This window comes from Cutaneotrichosporon cavernicola (assembly GCF_030864355.1).
Source record: "Cutaneotrichosporon cavernicola HIS019 DNA, chromosome: 7b".
Lineage (NCBI taxonomy): Eukaryota > Fungi > Basidiomycota > Tremellomycetes > Trichosporonales > Trichosporonaceae > Cutaneotrichosporon > Cutaneotrichosporon cavernicola.
In genome coordinates this window covers 993548-1015000 of record NC_083400.1, presented here as the reverse complement: position 1 = coordinate 1015000, position 21453 = coordinate 993548, and the positions used below count along the sequence as shown (strand labels likewise).

The following is a 21453-nucleotide window of genomic DNA, read 5'->3' as shown; positions in this document are numbered from 1 at the left end:
GCGCTTTGCAGCGCAGCAGGCGAGCCGTAAGCTGGCGCGCGCTGTCATGCACGGGACGTTGGACGACATTGACCGCGTCGACTTTGACTTTGCTGTTATCGACGTGGTCCTTCAGCTGTGAGTGCGATAGAGAGAGAGAGTGGGGGTGTAACCCTATGTGTGTGTGTGTGAAATCGAACCGCTCATCACTGCTGTGTCAATTCATACGCTGACGACAGCAACGACCAGGCGCGTGTCGAGTCCCGCGCGGCCAAGGTGTCCGTCTCGGGCAGCGTCGCGGACTGGCATGTGTGGCTACGGGCCGCCGCCGCCGAGGTTGCTGATACGGTGAGTTTATTCTTGTGCTCGCCGCCATGCTGCGATGCATGCTGATCCCCGTCCGCAGGGCATGCGCACTCTTGCAAAACTGCCAGGTGCTGAGCGCGTTATCGCGCTGTGGGCGCCGCGCAACCCGACATGCAACGACGTGCCGGGCGACCTTGCACTTGAGCGCCTTGTCGTCGAGTACATGGACCAGCTGTGGCAGCTGCGCGACACGAACGAAGGGTACGCCCCGCCGCCGCCCAGCACCGCTGCGCGCGCGGCTCTGCGCCGCTACGGGCCCGGCGACGTGGAAAAGTCGGGCCTGTGGGATACACTCGCGGTGGACACACGCACTGGAGTGATCACCAGATTCAAGCGCAACTGGCAAGGAGTTCCGGTCGAGGAGGACTGTAACGCGCAAGGAGTCCCGGGGCCCGTTGCGGCCATGCGTGTCGACAGACACGCTCAGGCCAACTCCGATGAAGCCCTATGGGAGGCTGGCACGAGCAGCCCAGATCTCTGCCCGTCGACTGATACCACCACGACCGACGACTCGATATCCAGCTCCGAGTCGGTCTTGGCCGCGGCCGCAAAGTCGCGTGCGCGAACTGCCGCGTCACCCACCCTACTCCACACGGCCGTTGGTGCTGACCGCGACGACGACCATGTCAACCCGCCAAAGTAACAGACACCTGACATTCCGAGAACCGCCTTTCGTGTATTCCCACCCCGACTCCAGAACAACGTCTACTGCTGTGTTTTGTATCGTTACCAGATGTATCATGTGTATGAGGTCCTTCCAAGTGTCGCAGTCAACGCTGCAGACTTTCCCAAGAGCAGGTTCGTATGAATGTGCCTGAGACGACTGTAATGATGCAGACAGCAGGGGGCAGCCCATCACTCTACTGCTTCCTTGGCTTCGATGCGCAATGACTGCAATGCAGCATGCTCGACCCCGGGACAGACAGTCCCGCTATCGTGCCTGTATTAGCTGCCGTGATGAGACCCAGGGTTCAATACCCCCAGGACGTAGCCAGATCCTTCATAGCACGTGCCCGCCAACCTCTCCGTCGGCTCGCTGACCCGCGCCCATCACCATGCACGGCAATGCCCATCACGACGACTAGCCATGACCAATATAAGCGGGCTTCCACGCTCCTCCAGTGCACTATCCTTCGGCACTCGAGGTGCGCTCGGCGGCAAGTGAGGATTCTTTCAATATTTTGACCTGCCACTCGCTGGGATATTCCACCGGGTTTTCTGCGCTCGAGGAGTTCTTATCCATCGGTAGTCTATTCCTTAGAATATGTCACTGACTATGCTTAGAGCTTCATTTCAAGTCCTTCCATGCATCTCTATCCCTTGTCGTGTGCGGTCTTCCAAAGACGGGTGTGGCACCTCAAAGTGGAGGCACGGGCCCAAATTGTCCGAACACTTTTGGTAGGGTACTGTATGGGGATGTGGGTTTGAGCGCTCATATGAATCTGTGCAGCTTGTCGTTTATCGTCATGTGTCAAGGGTGTATAAGAAAGAGAGAGGAAGAGACAGAGAGACGGCGGTATTCTCCACATAATCAACATTCAACTAGTCGACTCCCGACTCATTTCATTCGCATGACGCGGCTAGCCATGCTGGCCTTCACATTTAGCATCACAAAACTTACTACAAAATTACGTCGGCACCACCCAAATAACGGCAATAAAACAGACTAATAGATTACGCCTCTTGCACCTGTGTGTCGGTGTGCTTGGATTCAGCATCGTGCTCGAATGCCCGGACGTTGTTGCCCGCGAACAGCCGGTCGACATCCTCGAAATTCATACCCTTGGTCTCGGGGTAGAAGAAGTAAATGGGAGGGAGGAAGGCGGCGTTGATGACTGCGAAGACCTTGTCCGTCAGCTCGAGTCGTCATTCCAGAGGTCAATACTACTCACAATGTAGAATTTGTAGTGAATCTTCTTCAGAGCAATGGGCGTAATTTGGACAACCGCATAGTTGGTGATCCAGTTGCAGGCCGTAGAAATTGACGAACCCTTCTGGCGGAGACGAAGCGGAAGGATTTCGGAGGGGTAGACCCAGACAACTGCCTGGAAGCCAATCTGGGGTCAGCTGAGAACGGGCTAGAAATCTCACAGTAAAGAGACCGAGATACACAAAGAGAAACGCAGTTGCCGCCCCTCCCGCTGCCTTGCTGTGGGTCGTGTCGACCTTGTACACGAGGCCTGCTTCGAGGCAGAAGCATACAGCCATGAGTGAGATGCACACAAGGAGCAGCTTGCGGCGGCCAACTGTGTCGATGAGGAAGCAATTCTTGAGACTACGCGATCAACATGCCCACCTTCGTTGCTTGATGTGAACGCTGTCCAAAAGGCTCCGTGGCGAGAGCGGTGTGAGTTACACGCTAGCAGCGGCTAGAGGCGGGATGGGTGGCCTCCTCCTGTCACCCTTGCGGGCATATGGTACCTTGCTTGCTCATCCGCATCCTGCAATCCACGCTTCTCGTTTCCGCTTAGCTTGGACAATATGAATGGAGGGTGCATGTCTTGCAGAAGTGAGAACAGGTCAAGTGATGAAGCTCACGATCACGGTTGTAGACGGATAGTGGGAGCCGCCTACAGCCGGGTTGTTGTGACCAGTTGGGATGCGCTAGTGAAACATGTAGCCAAACCACCCACTTCTTATGAACTGTATTCTGTCCATTGCACGCTACCATACTCCCAACCCCACGATGAGCCTCCCAAGCTCCGTACAGGTGGGTGCGATCGGACAGTCCACATTAACAGGCAGCTCCTCTATCCGAAAGTGCACGCCGTGCTACCAAACGGCTTCCAGCGCCATCCTTTCAAGGACACCATTCTCTGCACCGACACGACTGCGGCGCTGGGTAACAAGTCGAGTCCGTTCGTGGCCACACACCCGTCCTTCCTCGCACTCCTTGGTCCAGCTCCATCGGTACGAGTACTAGCCGCCCAGGATCGTTCGTTTGCACACGAAGCCGGCGTGTGGGTTCCCACCCACGACGGTGCGGGCGAGGTATGGTTCACTTCCAACCTGTATGACGGGCCGACGCGCTCTGACGGCCTCCGTGAGCGCACAGTGGAAGTTAGCCGTATAAACCTCGGAACAGGCAAAGTCAACCCCGTCCAGCTACCAGTGTATGGAGGCAACGGCGCGTGCCCGTATGGCGACTACCTGCTGTTTTGCGACCAGGGCGCGGGTCGGGGCGTGCCGTCGGCGCTCACACTGGTGGATCCTAGCAATCCAGCAGACGTGAGGCCGATTCTGAACAACTTCCACGGTCGCGCATTCAACTCGCTCAACGATGTCATTGTCCTTCCACCCAGGTCGACCGAGGATCTTCCTGGCAGCGGGGAGGCAGAGTCGTCCCGTCTACCGGCTCGCGGCTCCACAGTGTGGTTCACTGACCCCACATACGGCCACGAGCAGGGCTTTCGCCATACGCCCGAACTTCCCTCACAAGTCTACGTCTTCAATCCCGAGACGGGCGACATCCGCGCCGTCGCAGACGGCTTTGACCACCCCAACGGCATCTGCTTCAGCCCCGACGGCAAGACGTGCTACGTGACAGATACCGCGCACATTCGGGGCTGCGGCACGCTCGATCCTCACAAGCCGAGCACAATGTGAGTCAACGTCGGAGCATAGAATGGGCAGTCTGCGTAGTACTGACCATCCCCAGCTACGCGTTTGATGTCGTGTGGCCCGGCGTCGACCTGGATATTGGAGGACCGTCCCTGCAAAATCGCCGCCTCTTTGCGTTTGCCGACTGTGGTGTGCCGGATGGTAGTAAGTGGTTACAAAAAGGATGCTGGGCATCCGCTGATGCTTGCCAGTCAAGTGCGATACTTTGGGAAACGTGTACTCGGGATGCGGTGATGGTGTCCACGTGTGGAGTGAGTCGCATTCAGTCGGCACGACTACTAGGACTGATTAGGACTGATTGGCAGACAAATACGGCACACTCGTTGGAAAGATAGTGCTTGGCCTAGCTGATGACAACATCGGAGCAGGCTGCGCCAACTTCTGCTTCGTGCCTGGAGGGAAATTGGTGTGCTTTGCGGAGAACCGCATCTACTTGGTGGAGGGCCTCGCTGTTGAGGGTGCACTGTTGTAGATTTAACACGAGAGCTATGCTTTCTGGATGCACCACCATGAGTGCTAGTTATCGAACTAGGTATCTTTCACTTGCTCGAACCTTATTCACCGCCATGTCGTACCACCACTTGTATGTCAGGCGTCTAGAAACGCTCGTGCTGAAGGGTCTGTGATAGCGGTGAGGGGCATAGCCAGCCATTCCACCTAATCCTGGTGATGTTAATTTCAGAACTAGAACCTGCGTGACCTTGGGATAACGTTCGGTGCATCAGCACATATTTGAGGGTGCTGGTGTTGGCGGCGGTCGGCTGTCGACAGCAACGGACAACCCAACAGCTGGCATCTTCACCAAAAAGGACGCCAGAAGTGCTTCTGCAACTTCTACAAGTGAGGTAGTGCCTGCCTGCGGAATTGTAATCGGGATCAGAACACCGACGAAGCCACGTCGACGGTCCGGGTGGCCAGTGAGCAGTAATTTTGAGGATGCCAATGCTGCCTCAGCGAGGGACTTACCGCATTTCTCTGCGATACCCAGGGGAGGTTGGCGGCATCATCCGGAAAGACCCGGAATGAAGCTGGGATCAGTAGACGTGCCGTATGCGTCGCGCTCAGACATTGACACAACACCGTTGCACCATGACCTGCCTAAGAAGAGAGTCGCCACAAATGTTGCGTACCATCTCCTCCTCGACGAGCTCGAGCTTGACGGCACGCGGAACATGATCCTTGCCTCGTGCATCTCATGACTGTGCCTTCAGCTGACTTTAGGTCTGTCAACACTGGAGTCCCAGAAGAGTGCCATTATGGAGAGCCTCTAATAATCTGTGGACCAGGACGAGTACCCTGCTACGGGCAGGAGTTCCACGAGGGCAGTGGGAAGCGACCAAGTGAGGGGGGAGTGAACAAGGTCCCGAGAAATTGAGGAAGAGCAACGGTTGTGAGCTGTGACAGTGACAGGATGTTCCAGCTCGCTTTGAGGGACCAGCTGGGGTGAGGTTTTAGCTCTTGTCGCATGGGACAGAAGGCATGTATGAGACACCAAGCCCAGAGCACAGCCCACAAATGCAATCTGTGCCCATGAGATGGGGCTTCAGCCGAGATGGTTTGCAGATAGAGTGGTGCGCAACAGGTGTTCAGTTTTCAATTTTGATGGCCTTTGCCGCAGCCATTGTTTCATGTGCACACTGGCACGTCTCCATTGAGACAGGAAGGTAAGTGCAGGAGCGACACGTATGAATGACGAGGCACTCTCGGCGTGCAGCTCAGTAAGAGATTGGATACTGGACGCGTACACGCATCGCTCGCTCATTCCGTCTTTGAAGGCAACGGTTCCGCTTGTGGAATGCGATCTGGGCGAGCGGAGATGAAGCGGTGATCCAAAATTGCCGATATCCGACTTTGAAAGCAACGTTACGTCAACTCTCGGTCATCCCGAAAACACACTCCACACCCCACTGTTTGTCTCCATCTCTCTCTCTCTCTCCCAACTCGGCGCCTGCGACGATGTCTGTGGATCAACAACTACTTGAAGCCCTTGGCCTGGGCATTCCTACCAGTAGTGAGAATAACAAGGATGAAAAGGAGCGGGCGCGAGCTAACAAAAAGCCACCACCTCGTCGACAGGGCAAACCTCCCCGCTCACCACGTCGTCACTCTCGCCCGCCACCGCCTCTGACTGTGAATTCCCCCCTCCATCCATCGCCCCACTGACCTGCAGGGACACTGTCAGATTCGGGCCTCGTAACACCACATTCGCTTGACATAGACGTCGGTACCTTGCTACAAGACGGTGAGTAATGACGGGCGCTCACCGCTGAGACCCAGTCGCCAGCTCGAAACCAAGCAATCCACAATCGGATGGTCTGTCATCAACCATGCTTGCACCGGAAAGCTTCTCTGCGTACCTAACCGACGATTTGAAGTGGACGGCCGTGCTTGGGCGCGATACTTGTGCAGAGACGGCTTTCGTGTACTGCGTCAAGTCGACAAAGATCTTCTGCCGCCCAACATGCCCCTCCCGCCGCCCCCGACGTGAAAACGTCGAGTTTGCCACCGACAGCATCCAGGCGCAGGTGATGGGCTACCGCTCCTGCCAACGCTGTCTACCCGAAGGTTTAGCGAGCCCCCACGAAGCTCGACAGGGCATTGCCGTCGCACACGCCCAAGTCATTATCCGGGAAGCCGTCCAGGCCGGCAGACCTGTGCCGAGCCTCGTGGAGCTTGCAGAGATGGTCGGCATGAGCAAGTTCTATTTTCTGCGCGTGTTCAAGAGCAGCGTGGGATTGACGCCTGTCCGTTTCGCTCGTAACCTGAGAGGCAGTGAGTCTAGTCGATGGCTTGGAGTGTTTCCAGCTAATCGAAGCTGTGCGAACAGTAAGAAGCTGAGGATGTCGACACCGGGCCCTTACTGGCGAGCAGGGACCTCGTCTATACTGGCGGTGCACTTCCATGGGCAGCAGTATGGAACGCTTTCCAGATGAGCGTCATGCACTGGAGTTGGAGCCAGTCACTGCTTCAAATCCCTCGACCAGGCAAAATGCATGGTAGCACTTATAGCTCCGCACGTGGCGAACGCCAGCCAGGTCCTGGCCGCATCCGTAATCCAGTGATGAGAGGCTTGGGCTCCTAATAGGGCCATAGGGCGGAGCATGTTGTTTTAATCACAGACTAAAGTACAGTGCGTCTATACGTTCCCCTCTGTATCCACATCTTCGGTCATGATCATCGTGGTCAAAATTGCGCGCTCTTTGCCACCGTGGAACTGTAAAGCCTCCTACCTGATCTTTCAAGCAACGGACGTGAATTATCCGGCACAGTTGGGCCGCAAGAACGAGCAGTTTGCATGGCTCTGCATGATTCTTCGAGAGTCAAACCACGGTTCATGCTAGCATGCTGTGCTAGAGGACTATCTAAGCCCGCGCAACTACCGCCCGGTATCTAATCTCCCCCTTGCCCAGGCGCTCTAGCGCTTCGTTAATGCCTTCCTCGGTAAAAGGGAAGGACTGGACGATTGGCCGAATGCCGTGGAAAGCCGCAAAATCGAGCATCTCGCGATGCAGGACGGGCGGGGTAGGGAGACTGCCACGAATCGCAATCGCGTTCATGACTAGCAGCATGTAGGGCACATTGAGCTCGGACATGTCGACAGTCATGGCCATGATGCTACCACCACGGCGCACGAGGGGAACGACCTTGTTCCAGTCGGGCTGCTGTGCTCCTGAGAGAAGCAGGCAGTCGACAGGCTTGAACTTGTCCGAGTCGATGCTCGAAAGAGTGTGGAACTCGGAGGCGCCGAGTGATCGAGCGTCTTTCTCCTTTGAGCTCGAATGTGAGAGAACGACGACCTCGCAGCCCATCTTTGCAGCGAATTGGAGTGCCAGATGGCCAAGTCCGCCGAACCCGAGGATCCCGACTCGGCTGTTCCATCCGATGTTGCCAGACTTGAGGCCCGAGTAGACGGCAGCGCCAGCGCACATGAGCGGCGCAGCTTCTTCCGATGAGATGGCGTCGGGGATGCCAAAGACAAACTCGTCGTCCCACATCGCGTGTGTCGAGAATGAACCCTGGTCCAAGTTCGTCGAGCCGTACAGCTGCCTCTCATCGCAGTAGAGTTGCTGGCCACGGTCGCACTCGCGGCACGAGCCACAGCTGCCATGGCAATAGCCCCATCCGACGCGGTCGCCCCTGCTCGTTAGCATCTGGTTATTTATGCCTGGCGACGGACGGTGACTCACTTCTTTAAAGTCTTAACAGAGGGACCGACGGCACGGATGATGCCTACGCCTTCGTGGCCAAGAACCATGTCTTGCTTGCGGTAGTGCTCGTCTGTACCGCAAATGCCGGAGTGGGTCACCTCGATGAGGACTTGCTTGCCCTGGGGCTCCAGGATTGTGGTAGCTTTGTGCTGAACCACCTTGCCGCTAGCCGAACCCTTGAAGACTGTGATGCTGGACATTGTACTTGTTGAAGTGCTTGGTGAAGAGGTTGAAGCGCTGGTTTATAGACTCCATCTTGCTGTCGACTTGGTCTTTATATCATGTTGTTAGATGGAAATGTTGCCTTTGAAGTAGGTCGGAGGTCGGAGCCTGTTGCCTTTGAAGTAAGTCGGAGGTCGGAGCTTCTCACTTGAAACCAGTGGTCAGTCCGCCAGTCGGGGAGATTCTGGGAGTGCTCAATTATTCTGATGTTGCTTTCAAAGAGTCAATCCGATTCGGGTTCCTCTTTTCCCACATTTGAATACCAGGCACGTGCGGTTATTGCTTTCGAAGTTGGTGGTGCCTTACCGGAAGGTATTGCTTTCAACGTCTACTCTCACATTTGGGGGGGGGCGGGAGATTGCTTTTGCTGCCGAACACGGATGAGCAACGTTATCTCAAAGCGCCGACTACTACAATTTCTCCACGCTGCAGCATATATAATCCTCGCGGAGGGATGAGAACGCTCCAACAACCAACAAGTCTTCACGACCTTCCTCACCCCTCGCCACCCAACAGCAACGCAAATCAAACCACGCCAAAATGACCAAGTTCACCGCCGAAGACAACAAGAAGGTCATTGCCGAGTACTTTGAGCAGTACTGGGGCAAGGGCAATGTTGATATTGTAAGCCATGCCGCATTCGCTGCGCTGACTATAGGTTGACAAGCTCTGCGTGCCCGACTACCTGATCCACTACCCGATGCACGGCCCCATCAAAGGCCGAGACGCATCGAAGAAAATGCTGAATGACTTCCGCGCGTCGTTCCCCGACCTCACGTTCTGGGGTGTGGGCCCACTCATCGCCGAGAACACTCCTGAGGGCGACTTTGTCGTTGGCCGGTGAGTCGAACCGGGGGAGGGTCGATAAGGCAGAGGGCTGACGACTTTAGTTGGGACGGAGGCGGCACTCACACTGGCCCGGCCTTTGCGGATCTGGCCATCGGGGAGCTCAAGACTGCAAACACTGGCAAGGCCATCCGCTTCACAGGGACCACCGTATTCCGCATGGAGGGTGGTAAGATTGTCGAGGAGATGGGCGAGGAAGGCGCCCTCCGGGCATGCTCGCAGCTTGGTCTGGTTGGAGACATCCGCTGGACCTAGTTACGGCCATAGACATGCACAATGCAAGGATGGCTGTACATCTGCGAGGGTTGTACAAGATGAAATTCACCGACAAAGTTGCATGACGTACTGTATGGTGACCGACCGATGGCGACCCTCTCAACTTGAGGGTTTGGTCAACTTTGGTAACGATAAACCCTGGCTCGTCTTTGTGTCAACGTGGTGCACTTGATACAGTATTCAGGGCACATCACCTGATGTCTTACATTCCACACAACAACAACACTGTCATCCTCATCCACCTCATCCTTCCTCCTCTTATCCTCTTCCTCCTCATCCTCTCATCCTCTCATCCTCTCATCCTCCTCATCCATCGCCACCTCCTGTATTCAACCATGCCATCCATCCCGGCCTTGGCACAGCCCTCCCCTCCCCCCAGCTACACGACCAAGGATGTCATCTGTCGCTCCGTCAGGCCCTTCAGCAACAAGTCGTGGCTGCGCGCGACACTTCTAGCAATCTGCCCTCCCCACACTTTGTCTTTCTATGATGGACAGCTCGCTGGTGAGTTCCTAGGACCGCGATATCCCCAGAAGCCCCTGACCCTCTTAGCGCGTCTCGAGTTTGCGACACCAGAAGACGCCGACTGCTGCCTGGCTATCGCAAACTCACACGCGCCCTGCTCGGGCAGTACCTCTCCTTCTGGAGCCCCGTCGACCGCGTCAACTCTGACCGAGCTGGCCAGTTGGATCTCTACACCACCCGCCTTGTGCTGCCCATGGAGGGCGACCCTTGCATTCCCGCTCCCCGCCACAAGCGCGTTAACAACCGACACAGGAACCCCGCCGCTGCCCTCGCACACAAGCCCCACCAGGACGCGCGCGCACCGATGATTCTGTTCAACCTTCTGCGCGAGATCGGCCCCGTCCACCACGTCACCATCGGCGCCGAAGGAGAGCATCAGTGGATTGCCGAGGTTCAGTTCTTCCACACCGATGACGCCAACAAGCTCGACGACATGGACGGCATGACCTTGTTTGGCTCCAAAGTGTGCGTGGCGCGGGCCCGGAACTGACTGGGGAAGGGACAAGCTGACGCCCAGTGAAGTCTTTGTCTTGCCGATGGATGTGGAAGCCGAGGCCTCTCGCAACCAGATCTTGGCCGATGAGGCTGCCCGCATCAAGATGGAGGACGCCGACACCGTCGTCCACAAGCTCGGCGTGGCTGATTCTGTCCACGAGCCCGAGGAAGTGACCGCCGTCAACAACCTCGACGCTGCCAATCGCGGCCGCGACAGCGCGGTATCCCGCGAGGCATAAGGTCCGACAGCTGGGCTGTTGCGTCCTGATTCGGCTGCAAACACCAAAAGTGAAGCAGGGCTCGCCTGCGTCTCGACAGGGAGACAGATGGGATCACGCAGTGTATTGTACAATTGTAGCCGTATGTCAAGTTGTGTGTGCCAACTGCGCAGTCGATTGCCCTTGCTCGGATCCTCGGTAACAACTCGCACCCACGGGCCCAGTGCGTGAGAACCGGCCCTCTAGTGGCGGCCAGGCCACTTGCAACTCGCGCCACAGCTGACCTAAGCTCCTCGCCAGCACCCGTTCCACCCAAACTCGGCGCCGCGCCCACTACGCCGCCGTGCGGAACACGTTGCAAAGTCACTGCTCGCCAGGGGGCACAGAGTCCCGCAACCGTGTTAGCGACTGGCTCACGCACCAGTCCAGCCCGGCGGCCCGGACGAAGCCATGCTGTACAACGGCGCCATGGTCAGCGGCCTGAAGCCCCGTCCCGTCCTGGGGCTCACGCGCCCGCCCGGCCTCCAGCACCAGCTCACGGAGGCAGTCCAGACCTGAGACAAGGCATGCTTGGTCAGTGGCAACTACTTCGACCGCTGCCCTTTTCACGCGGCACACCTCCTGCCCTGGCGAGCCCTCCCTCCTCCCCCAAGTAGCCCGTCTGGGCCTCCCTCTCCGAAGACAGATCTCCCACCCACGGTTGCCGTCATGGATAGCCTCTCTCCGCCGTCGGATGTACAACCTACAGTTACTCTTCACGCCCCCGCCCCTCCGACGTTGCCGTCGGACCCGCCACCTACGGTCAACCGCTCGCAGCGCAACAGGAAAGCTCCGTTACAGGCGGAGACCCGCTCCACAGACATTGCTCCGACGCCCGAGATGATAGTAGTTCTGCACAGGTGGATGGGATGACGTCGGATGCATAGTTAGGATAAAAACACTGAACTTAGCCATAATAGAGGCAATGACACGTCTCATCTCCACAACATTCACCATGGAAGTCTTTTCAGACGCACACACTGCCCGACTCTACTGCTCTGTAGCGTCTGTGGCCGGCGCCATTGCAATGGTTGCCGTGTCATCAACGTCCGACGAGAGCACCACCTTCACTACCTGGCTCGCCATGATCACCGTGGGCGTCGAAATGATGCTCCTAGCGACGCAAACAAGCCACAAGTTCGTCCATGTGTGGGCGGCCGCGGCCGCTGTTCTTTGGCTTGGTAAGTACCAAGGCACTACTGCTGCTAACCCCTTCCAAGCCGACGCCATCTGCGTTTCTCGAGTGTCCGCCTCCCATTGCGCCCTGGCGTGGTCCGAGTGGCTTCTCCTTACGGCGCGCTTCCTGTTGCTGGAGGCCGAGACGTTCAGGTTGCAATTCCACCACCTCGCAAAAGCAGTCATGTCAAAGCTCAGGCCGTGGTGGAACGCCATCAAGGAGCCATTCGTGCAGATTGCCGCGTCCGTGGCTGTCCTGCTGTCGGGCGTGCTGGTGTCACTGGGAGCGTCGCTCGGGCTGCTGGCCACTGGGCTTTTCGGGGTAATCGACCAGGCTTTAGGCCTTGTGGGTCTGGGTGGCATGAGGGAAAAGGCTTTCCGCGGTCTGGGGTTGCATAAGGTCGTCGACCGCGTGGAGGGAGTGTTGTCCACCCTGGGACTGAGTGGAGTGACGGCGGAAGACAATGAGGAGCCTGAAACTGTGGGCAACACTGCGGGCAACACCGTGGGCAACACTGTGGGCAACACTGTGGGCAACACTGTGGGCAACACTGTGGGTGCAACAGTCAATGGGGTCGGCGGTTTAGTTACAGGCCGAAAGTTGCTATAGAGAATGATGACGAGCATGCAACGCATGTGTCAAACCCTTGTGGCGTGTTCGGAGCGGCGTAGGGTGCACGCCGAGAGCGTCCCCGGGTTATTGCACATGGCAGGGAGGGTTGCATGCCACACGCTAGAACAGACATCTATTCAGCCGCCATGACCCCAGGGAATGGTGCACAGGAGGATGCCAGAGACTGTGCACAAGTCCTCCTTTCTTCTGACGTCGGCGCTGACATAATTCATGCCGCAGTTGAGCAACAATTGCCAAGATGACGTCAGAAACCTCTTTTTGTTGTGGTTCTGCCACCCCGATATGATGCAGATGCCTGCATGGCTGTTTGGTCCCCTCAAATTGACTTGATAAAAGAAACAAAATCAAAAGGAGTGCGCCGCCGAATTGCACGACAATTAAACCCAAATTGACCATGTCCGCCACTCAAACAGAAGAGTACGCCCCAAGACCCAAACCCCCCACTGACCGCTCGCAGGAAGACGCACGTTGACGATGCGTCCGACAAGCCCAAGAAGACGCCGACCAAGAAGAAGACCGTCAAGAAGAATCAACAGTCGCAGCCGGCGCCCGAGAGCGATGCCAGCAGCGATGAGGAGTATGAGCAGCAGGCTGCACCTCAACGCCAAGCCCAGCAGTATGCCGAACCGCAGGAATTGACCCGACCGCCCCGCAAACAGGACAATATAGACGACGTCGCAATGCAGCCGCTGCGCGAACGCAAACACATGATCTCACAGACCATTGGCGAGCAACACATGAAAGAGATCCAGGAGAAGCGGGACAAGGAGGGCGATGAGAAGCAGAGCCTCAAGATCAAAATCTCGCTCGATCTTGACGTGGAGGTGCATCTGTCGGCGCGAGTCAAGGGAGACATTACGATCGGGCTTCTGTAAGTAGTAGGTTAAACCTTTCATAACCACGGCGGGACTGACAGAAAAAGAGACTAGTTCTGTAGGAGATGAAAACTCTGAAGTGATTAAACCGTGCTTCGTCGCCACTTTGTATTTCTGATGCTTTCATGCTTCTATGCCTTGTCTACTTCGGCTTCCTCTGCCTGCTTGGCCGCCTCTCGCATTGCCTGAACCCTCTCTACGCGCTCGTCGATTGCCGTTTCGTACTCTTTTGGCCGCTCGCGCCGTCGGAGCTGCACCTCGAGCATCCGCCGCGGCCCTTGGCTGCCAATGAGCCCCTCGCCTTGAAGTCCGTCTTCGTCGCGGTCGAAATAAAGGGCCCACTGCTCATCGTCCTCTTGCACAGCGACGAATCCTTCCCATCCCTCAAATGTCATGCGCTTGTCGACGGTCGTGCAGTCCCAGGGTCCGGTGTGGTGGCTCATGGCGACCGATTTGACGCCATATCGCACCTCTTGCGTCTCGCGATCGACATAGACCCAGTTAAGGTGATTTTCCTTGTTGATGGTCGACACGAGTCCCTCGCCCTTCCAGCCCGCCGTCTTCCATTTCACCTGGTTGTCGGGGTACGGCAGGTAGTACCCGGCAAAGGGGTGCACGTGACCGAGTTTGGCTTCGGCGTGTTGTACGTATAGCTTTGGTCAGCCTTGTGCTTGCCTCGCCTCCCCACTCACCTTTCCATCCTTGAGCACCACCAACGCGCCGTCAAAGTTACCGCTGTACGAATTCTTGATGGGGAGCTCGACGATGAGGTTGCACTTTTCCCCGCGGTGGCGTTCGCGTGCGTTGGCCTGCTGGCCGTGTCGGACCGCTTCTGTTGTTCCTATGATTGCTGGGCACGCCGCAATCGCACTGATGAGGCCAAGAACCATGGTGGAGTGAGAAGACGACAAGAATGACGTGAGTTGGACATGTCAGCGAGGGCTCGCAAGTCGAGGACCTTGGGACCAGCGATGACCCTGCTACGCGCAGTGTGCGCAGCCCGGCAGAATTTCGTCTTACACTCTCGGCCACGCCAGTTGGAGTTCCACAATGACGCTTGTTTGGCCCACATTAGGGAATTGCAGTGCAGAAAGCTAGTTGTGACGTGGGTGGCTTGGAGCAATGTGTTGTTCTACGCCACATGCCGCACATCGGAGCAACTTGACGGCTCATGATGATATGACATGCAAAGTCCAGCCCAAATCGCGTCTCATCTCCACAACAACATGCATGGCAGTCCGTGACGGTTGTGACGTACAGGTATGACGCTTCTTAGGAACAGAGGACCATCGAGAGCAGCATGTCCGAGCAGCATGTCCGAGCAACACTGCATGGCATACGACCCATGAGTGGTCATGTTCATCCCTCGTCGCGTCTCTTCTCCACAACAACATGCATGACGGCCTGTGACGGTTGTGACGTACAGATTATGACGCTTCTAGGAGCAAGGAGCATCGAGAGCAGCACGCCAGAGCAACATTGCATGCAATACGATCCATTAGATGTCATGTTCATCCCTCGTCGGTTCTCATCTCCAGAACCACATACTTGCCACATGCTCTCGATGGGGCTCCCAAGAAACGTCATATCAGTAACTACGAATTGTTATTAAAAGACGACGAGTTTTCTGCTCAGCTTGCTCACAAACCATCTGAACCATCGCTTACACCATGTCCGACGTTGTGAAATCAGGAAAGAAACCCGTGGAAGGCGCTACAGACAAGGCTAAGCCGAAGAAGAAGATCGACAAGGCCTCCAGCGCAAAGAAGGATCTCGGAGATAAGCCAGAGGCTGTCAAGTCTAAGGCGGACCCCAAGCAAGTGCTTGACAAGGCGTCCACAGTTAAGAAGGGTGTCGGCGACACAGTCAAAAAGGGTGTCGGCGACAAGGCGGACCCTTCAAAGGCGGCCAGCAAGGACGCCACCAAGAAAGCGCCGGTGGACGCCGGCAAGGCAAAGGCCTCCAAGTCGTCTCAAGCGCTCGACAAGGCGTCCACAGTCAAGAAGGATGTCGGCGACAAGGCGTCCACAGTCAAGAAGGATGTCGGCGACAAGGCGTCCACAGTCAAGAAGGATTTCGACGACAAGACGTCTGCTTCAAAGGCGGCCAGCAAGGACGCCACCAAGAAAGCGCCGGTGGACGCCGGCAAGGCAAAGGCCTCTAAATCGTCGCCGGCGGACCTCGAGAGCGGTACTGCCAAAGGAAAGGACATGGCCGAAAAGGTCAAGTCCAAGGCCCCAAAGGCACCAGTCGACCCCACCGACGCTGTAAAGGACGCGACCAAGCCGGCCAAGAAGGCGCTCGACAAGTCAAAGTCGGCCAAGCCACCCGCCACACCGTCCGTGGACCCAAAGGACGCCTCCAAATCCGACAAGTCAAAGGCAAAGTCGGCCGTCAAGACAAAGAGTGCCAAGCAGAGTGGGGCTGCCACACCGATGGACAGCGCCGCGATGCCGGCCAAACCCATCGAGGCCAAAGCCGAGGAGTCCATCCCCAAGGACGCTGACATGCCAACTTCTAAGCCAGACGCCGCGGGCGTCAAGGCAAAGGGTGCCAAGACCCCCAAGCCAGATGCCGCGGGCGTCAAGGCAAAGGGTGTCAAGAACCCCAACCCAGGCGCCGAGGGCGTCAAGACCCCCAAGCCAGATGCCGCGGGCGTCAAGGCAAAGGGTGTCAAGAACCCCAACCCAGGCGCCGAGGGCGTCAAGGCAAAGGGTATCAAGACCCCCAACCCAGGCGCCGAGGGCGTCAAGGCAAAGGGTGCCAAGCAGAGTGGGACTGCCACACCGATGGGCACCGACAGCGCCGCGATGCCAGCCAAACCCACCGAGGCCAACGCCGAAGAGTCCCTCCCCAAGGACGCCGACGAGTCCCTCCCCAAGGACGCCGACGAGTCCCTCCCCAAGGACGCCGACGAGTCCCTCCCCAAACCAGACGCCGCGTCCCCGGACGACGTCAAGAAGTCCGCTGAGGAGCTCAACCCCGAGCTAAATTCCGGGGAGGAGGCTTCTGAGGACGACGAGGTGTCTGAGGACGACGAAAGCGACGGGGAGGAGGTAAAGGAGGCGTCCGAGGCGTCCGATGCCGAGGCTGACGAAGGCATCGAAGTTGACGCTGTCTCCGGTAAGGACGAGGAGAAAGCCGACTCCGGTGAGGAGGAAACCGCCTCTGAGGCCGGGGACGACACTTCCGAAGCTGCCGAGGACGAAAGCGACGCCGTAGACGTTGAAGACGTCAAGAACAAGGAAGAGGTCGAAGAGGCGTCTGGGGCCGAGGAACCCGAGGCGGAGGTCGAGAAGCTATCCGAAGCCGAAGGCGAAGAGCTGTCCGATGCCGAAGCCGAGGACCTATCCGATGCCGAAGCCGAAGAGGATGCTGAAGGTGTCGAGGCTGAATCTGACGCTGAGGCTGTCGAGGCGGAATCGGACGCTGAAGCTGCCGAGGCTGAATCTGACGCCGATGCCGAAGCCGAGGACCTATCCGATGCCGAAGCCGAGGAGGATGCTGAAGGTGTCGAGGCTGAATCTGACGCTGAGGCTGTCGAGGCGGAATCGGACGCTGAAGCTGCCGAGGCTGAATCTGACGCCGATGCCGAAGCCGAGGACCTATCCGCTTCCGAAGCCGAGGAGCTATCCGATGCCGAAGCCGAGGACCTATCCGATGCCGAAGCCGAAGAGGATGCTGAAGGTGTCGAGGCGGAATCGGATGCTGAAGGTGTCGAGGCTGAATCTGACGCTGAGGCTATCGAGGCGGAATCGGACGCTGAAGCTGCCGAGGCTGACTCTGACGCTGAGGCTGTCGAGGCGGAATCGGACGCTGAGGCTGTCGAGGCGGAATCGGACGCTGAAGCTGCCGAGGCTGAATCGGACGCTGAGGCTGTCGAGGCGGAATCGGACGCTGAGGCTGTCGAGGCGGAATCGGACGCTGAAGCTGCCGAGGCTGAATCGGACGCTGAGGCTGTCGAGGCGGAATCGGACGCTGAGGCTGTCGAGGCTGACTCTGACGCTGAGGCTGTCGAGGCTGAATCGGACGCTGAGGCTGTCGAGGCTGAATCGGACGCTGAGGCTGTCGAGGCTGAATCTGACGCTGAGGAAGCTGAAGAGGATGCTGAGGCCCCCGAGGACGCCGCTCCCGGCGTCCCCGATGGCGCTGCCGCGGAGTCCAGGGCAGACGATGAGTCTGCCGACGACACTGTCTCCAACGCCTCCGCTGCGGACGACGCCGCCTCGGACGAAACTCAACCCACAGCCCACGACGAGGTCGACCTCTCACGCCTCAAGGACGGCAAGGTCAACAAGGGCGGCAACGTTGTCGTGGACGGTAAGGTGGTCGGCCGTATCAAGGAGGGCGTGCTTTCCAAGCTTGTCGGCAAGATCGTCGACGAGAACGGCGACATCTGGAACGACAGCGGCAAGAAGATTGGAGCCGCCGAGCTCATCCCCGACGACGAGCTCGAGGCCATGGACAAGGAGTCCGCACCGTTTGAGGCATTCCCTGACGCCGTCGTGGACCGCAAGGGCTACGTCGTGTCTGATGGCGAGCGTGTCGGCAAGGTCGCCGAGGGTGACCCCAAGAAGCTGCGAGGCATGCACGTCGACGCGGATGGCGACATTCTCGACCGCAGCGGCAATGTCATTGGGCGTGCGGAGCGCTGGGAGGAGGAGGAACCCGAACCCGAGGCCGAGCCTGAAGCACCTGACCTGTCGTCCCTCGCGGGCAAGCGCGTCAACAAGGCCGGCAACATCGTCGACAGCAGCGGCTCGATCTTCGGCCGTGTCGTCGACGGCAACCCCAAGCGGATGGTCGGCCGCATGTGCGACAAGAATGGCAACATTCTGTCCGAGAGCGGCGACGTGATCGGCAAGGCGGAGCTCGTGTACGAAGGCGGCCGCGAGGGTGAGAAGTCGGGCCCGTTCACTGGGCTCGTCGGCTGCAAGGTGAACAAGAACGGCAAGGTTCTGTCGCCCACGGGCGACGTCGTCGGCAAGCTCGTCCAGGGTGACGCCAAGCAGCTGGCGGGCCGCGAGGTTGACGACGACGGCGACATTTGTGACAAGAACGGCAACGTGGTCGGTCATGCTGAGCGCGAAGACGTCGAGGAGGAAGACCCCAAGGTGGTCGAGGAGCGCGATCAGGCCGAAAAAGACAAGAAGCTCGCAAAGCAGTTGGCCTACTGCATTCAGCAGACGCTCGACCAGGTCAAGCCGATCTGCGAGAAGATTTCGCGCAAGATTGAGGCCGCCGAGAACACTCCAAAGGACCAACTCGACGAGAAGAAGCTCGTGGCGCAGGTGCGCCCCCTCATCGAGGAGGGTGGCAGGCTACTCTCCGAGGCCAACGGCACCATCCGCGGTATGGACCCGGACGGCAGGATCCAGCAGAATGCCAAGTACAAGGCGGCGACGCACGAGGCGACCCCCGAAGAGTACCACCTCGCTGAGGTGCTCAAGGAGCTCACGGGCACCGTCGCAAAGACCATCGACGACGCCAAGCGGAAGCTCGAGGGAATGCCACGCGCACAGAAGAAGCTCAACCCGCTCTGGCGTCTGCTGAGTCAACCGCTGGGTCAGATCCTTGCCGGCGTCGGCCTGCTCCTCAGCGGCGTGCTCGGCATTGTCGGCAACTTGCTCAACGGCCTCGGCCTCGGCGGTTTGGTGAATGGCCTCCTCGGCGGCCTCGGCATCGACAAGGTGCTCGAGGGTCTCGGGCTCGGCAAGATTGGGGAAACGGTGTCGGGGCTGACGGACACGGTGTCGGGTCTGACAGACACGGTGACAGACACGGTGTCGGGAGTGACCGGTGGGGGAAAGGAGGGCAAGGGTGGGTTGTTGGGTGGAATTCTGTGATGTGTAGTCGAGGTAGTCAGTAGAAGAAATGAAATATGGTGAATGAGATTCGCACATGAATACGAGTCGCCGACTGACTGATGGCATCTCCAGGTGACCCCGATTAACTGATCGGGCTAAGTAACTTGAAATCTATTACAGTCAGTTTGATTAGATCTCGTCTGCACCCACACCAGCTGGCCGGACCAACTATGTCACCATCTCCCGTGCTACCGATGCGATGCACCACCAGGTCACCCGGATACCCTGTACATGTCCTAGGGTAGCTCTCATCACATTCATTCATGCGCTCTGGAAGGGCCTATGTAAGGGAGGGCATTCTACTGCGGGTCCAGTGTGGGGCGACGCTCGGCCGGGGCAGCGAAGTCGTCAGCGTCGTCCGGGGTGGCCTTGGACGCAGGGCCGTCAAAGATGACAGCAATTTCTTCGAGGGAGTGGCCCTGGGTCTCGGGGAAATAGAAGTAGATCAAAGCTCGCTGTAAGTATTGTGGCAACAATTACTCACCGGTAACGAGGACCTGGACTCCGAGGAAAACAAAGTAGAACTTCCATTCGAGGGCTTCGAGAGCGATTGGGTTAAGGAAAGTATTGATCAGGGTGGCACTAAGCGAGCAGATGAGGAGGAGGGAGACACCCTTGGAGCGGAGAGAGAAGGGGAGAATCTCGATGGGATAGGCGAGGAGAAGTGGAGTGAACTGCTTGTTAGTGGGCATTCTGTCCGTGGACGAACCGCAATCGCGTAAGACGCAAAGTACAGGAATAAACCAGCTGGTCTGTCAGCATGATGTGGCGACTATTTCAGTAGGGGACCACTCTTACCTAGTACGACATAGCCCGCAGCGTGATTGCCGTTGGCGTAGAGGGCCGAGCACAAAGTGATGATGGAGTAGGAGATGAACTGGGAGATGCACGAGGTGAGCCACATCTTGCGACGACCGTAACGTTCGCAGACGAGCGCGCCGCTGATTGCCGAAATACCGTTCCAGATCTGCAAGCAACCATTATAAATTTTCTGGTCGATAGGGTTGGTGATGCCGACAGAGTTAAGGATGGAGACGACGTAAAGGGTGATGATACCATTGCCAACCCACTGAGACGATAGCCCAGTCAAGACAATAATACCCAGACGCCAGCGGTTCCCTTTGGTCTTGAAGAAGGTGCTGAACTTTGTCGTTTTGGCAACCTCTTCGATCTGAAGTGCGCGTTGGATCTCGGCGAGCTCCCACTCGACCAACTCGTCATCCATCTTGCCGTTGGCGTGGTACTTGGCCAGGATCTGATGGGCCTCGTCAACGCGACCCTTGCTGACGAGCCAGCGAGGCGACTCTGGAACGAAATAGAGGAGGGAGAGGACGGTGATGGGCATGACGTTGTGCAACAAGAGAGGAAGACGCCAGCTCCAGTCGTTGTCGATCCCCATGAAACAACCGAGAGAAACGAAGGCGGATGTCACGCTGCCAATGAAGAAGCAAGCCTGGACGAGCGCGGTGGCCTGGGGACGATTGCGGGGGTGTGCAATCTCAGCGGTATACGGGGCACCTGCGATTGTGGTCATACCCGAGCCGAAACCAATAATGACACGACCGGCAATCATGTAGTTGGGGCTCAAGGGGCTGGCGAAGGCCAGTGTGTTTGCGCCCGCCATGAGGATTAAATAACCGCACATTTGTCCGAAGCGGCGTCCCATCAAGTCGGAGAGGATGGCCGAGGGAATGAGGCCTGGGATTGTGCCCATGGACTGGGAGGCGACAATGAGACCGAGTTTGGTGGCGCTTGGGTTTCCGAGCGCAACCCAGAAGCGAGGGTTCGCCAGCAGAGACGCGATAAGAGCGCCGTCATACCCTGGAGTTAACGACGGCCAAATGAATCAGTTGAGCCTTACCAGTTTGAATAGAGCAGCAGAATCCAACAAAGATACCCAGCGACAGCTTGCGCATGCCTTTATCGAGCCACCACTTCGGGTCTGTGTTGTTCTTCAAGTGGGCGATCCCTGTCTGAACGGGCTCTGTACCAGCAGTCATGATGATGTGGCTTGTCGACGTTGAATTGGGTAAAAAAGAGGTGAGGAAGGAGAGAGGGACAGTGAGGAGAGGATGGCAAGTGCCAGGCGGATGACGATCTCAAGGT

The 21453-nt window shown here is 57.7% G+C and overlaps 12 protein-coding genes across 12 annotated transcripts in view; 8 read left to right on the top strand and 4 right to left on the bottom strand.

Moving 5' to 3' along the window:
- The window catches only part of CcaverHIS019_0706170 (uncharacterized protein), a gene marked incomplete at both ends in the record, with an annotated part of 1116 nt that extends 128 nt beyond the window's left edge, over positions 1–988 (top strand). Inside the window, 3 exons of the mRNA XM_060604070.1 lie at positions 1–117; positions 219–327; positions 386–988. The exon at positions 1–117 is cut by the window's left edge and continues 128 nt beyond it. Coding sequence (XP_060460301.1) covers positions 1–117; positions 219–327; positions 386–988 — 829 coding nt within the window. The remainder of the gene's footprint in view (positions 118–218; positions 328–385) is intronic.
- A 1031-nt stretch (positions 989–2019) lies between these two features.
- On the bottom strand, positions 2020–2553 carry CcaverHIS019_0706160 (uncharacterized protein; the record flags this gene model as incomplete). Its single annotated transcript, XM_060604069.1, has 3 exons — positions 2020–2190; positions 2238–2402; positions 2437–2553. 3 exons carry the CDS (start codon positions 2551–2553, stop codon positions 2020–2022), a joined length of 453 nt encoding a protein of 150 aa, XP_060460300.1.
- A 478-nt stretch (positions 2554–3031) lies between these two features.
- Positions 3032–4438, top strand: CcaverHIS019_0706150 (uncharacterized protein; the record flags this gene model as incomplete). The annotated part of the gene is made up of 5 exons (XM_060604068.1): positions 3032–3055; positions 3091–3947; positions 4004–4110; positions 4158–4217; positions 4272–4438. The coding sequence occupies 5 exons, from the start codon at positions 3032–3034 to the stop codon at positions 4436–4438; spliced, it is 1215 nt and encodes a 404-aa protein (XP_060460299.1).
- A 1855-nt stretch (positions 4439–6293) lies between these two features.
- CcaverHIS019_0706140 (uncharacterized protein) lies at positions 6294–6804 on the top strand (the record flags this gene model as incomplete). The annotated part of the gene is made up of 2 exons (XM_060604067.1): positions 6294–6738; positions 6782–6804. 2 exons carry the CDS (start codon positions 6294–6296, stop codon positions 6802–6804), a joined length of 468 nt encoding a protein of 155 aa, XP_060460298.1.
- Positions 6805–7328: 524 nt separating this feature from the next.
- CcaverHIS019_0706130 (uncharacterized protein) lies at positions 7329–8374 on the bottom strand (the record flags this gene model as incomplete). The annotated part of the gene is made up of 2 exons (XM_060604065.1): positions 7329–8103; positions 8154–8374. The coding sequence occupies 2 exons, from the start codon at positions 8372–8374 to the stop codon at positions 7329–7331; spliced, it is 996 nt and encodes a 331-aa protein (XP_060460297.1).
- A 562-nt stretch (positions 8375–8936) lies between these two features.
- Positions 8937–9497, top strand: CcaverHIS019_0706120 (uncharacterized protein; the record flags this gene model as incomplete). The annotated part of the gene is made up of 3 exons (XM_060604064.1): positions 8937–9020; positions 9055–9236; positions 9287–9497. The coding sequence occupies 3 exons, from the start codon at positions 8937–8939 to the stop codon at positions 9495–9497; spliced, it is 477 nt and encodes a 158-aa protein (XP_060460296.1).
- Positions 9498–9853: 356 nt separating this feature from the next.
- CcaverHIS019_0706110 (uncharacterized protein) lies at positions 9854–11314 on the top strand (the record flags this gene model as incomplete). Its single annotated transcript, XM_060604063.1, has 6 exons — positions 9854–10022; positions 10071–10148; positions 10196–10508; positions 10561–10759; positions 11046–11118; positions 11181–11314. 6 exons carry the CDS (start codon positions 9854–9856, stop codon positions 11312–11314), a joined length of 966 nt encoding a protein of 321 aa, XP_060460295.1.
- Positions 11315–11750: 436 nt separating this feature from the next.
- Positions 11751–12581, top strand: CcaverHIS019_0706100 (uncharacterized protein; the record flags this gene model as incomplete). Its single annotated transcript, XM_060604062.1, has 1 exon — positions 11751–12581. The coding sequence occupies one exon, from the start codon at positions 11751–11753 to the stop codon at positions 12579–12581; it is 831 nt and encodes a 276-aa protein (XP_060460294.1).
- A 418-nt stretch (positions 12582–12999) lies between these two features.
- On the top strand, positions 13000–13534 carry CcaverHIS019_0706090 (uncharacterized protein; the record flags this gene model as incomplete). Its single annotated transcript, XM_060604061.1, has 3 exons — positions 13000–13022; positions 13063–13476; positions 13528–13534. 3 exons carry the CDS (start codon positions 13000–13002, stop codon positions 13532–13534), a joined length of 444 nt encoding a protein of 147 aa, XP_060460293.1.
- Positions 13535–13611: 77 nt separating this feature from the next.
- Positions 13612–14370, bottom strand: CcaverHIS019_0706080 (uncharacterized protein; the record flags this gene model as incomplete). Its single annotated transcript, XM_060604060.1, has 2 exons — positions 13612–14133; positions 14173–14370. The coding sequence occupies 2 exons, from the start codon at positions 14368–14370 to the stop codon at positions 13612–13614; spliced, it is 720 nt and encodes a 239-aa protein (XP_060460292.1).
- A 780-nt stretch (positions 14371–15150) lies between these two features.
- On the top strand, positions 15151–19326 carry CcaverHIS019_0706070 (uncharacterized protein; the record flags this gene model as incomplete). The annotated part of the gene is made up of 1 exon (XM_060604059.1): positions 15151–19326. The coding sequence occupies one exon, from the start codon at positions 15151–15153 to the stop codon at positions 19324–19326; it is 4176 nt and encodes a 1391-aa protein (XP_060460291.1).
- Positions 19327–19646: 320 nt separating this feature from the next.
- CcaverHIS019_0706060 (uncharacterized protein) lies at positions 19647–21347 on the bottom strand (the record flags this gene model as incomplete). Its single annotated transcript, XM_060604058.1, has 5 exons — positions 19647–19798; positions 19832–20021; positions 20057–20094; positions 20146–21168; positions 21209–21347. 5 exons carry the CDS (start codon positions 21345–21347, stop codon positions 19647–19649), a joined length of 1542 nt encoding a protein of 513 aa, XP_060460290.1.
- Positions 21348–21453: the final 106 nt, after the last annotated feature.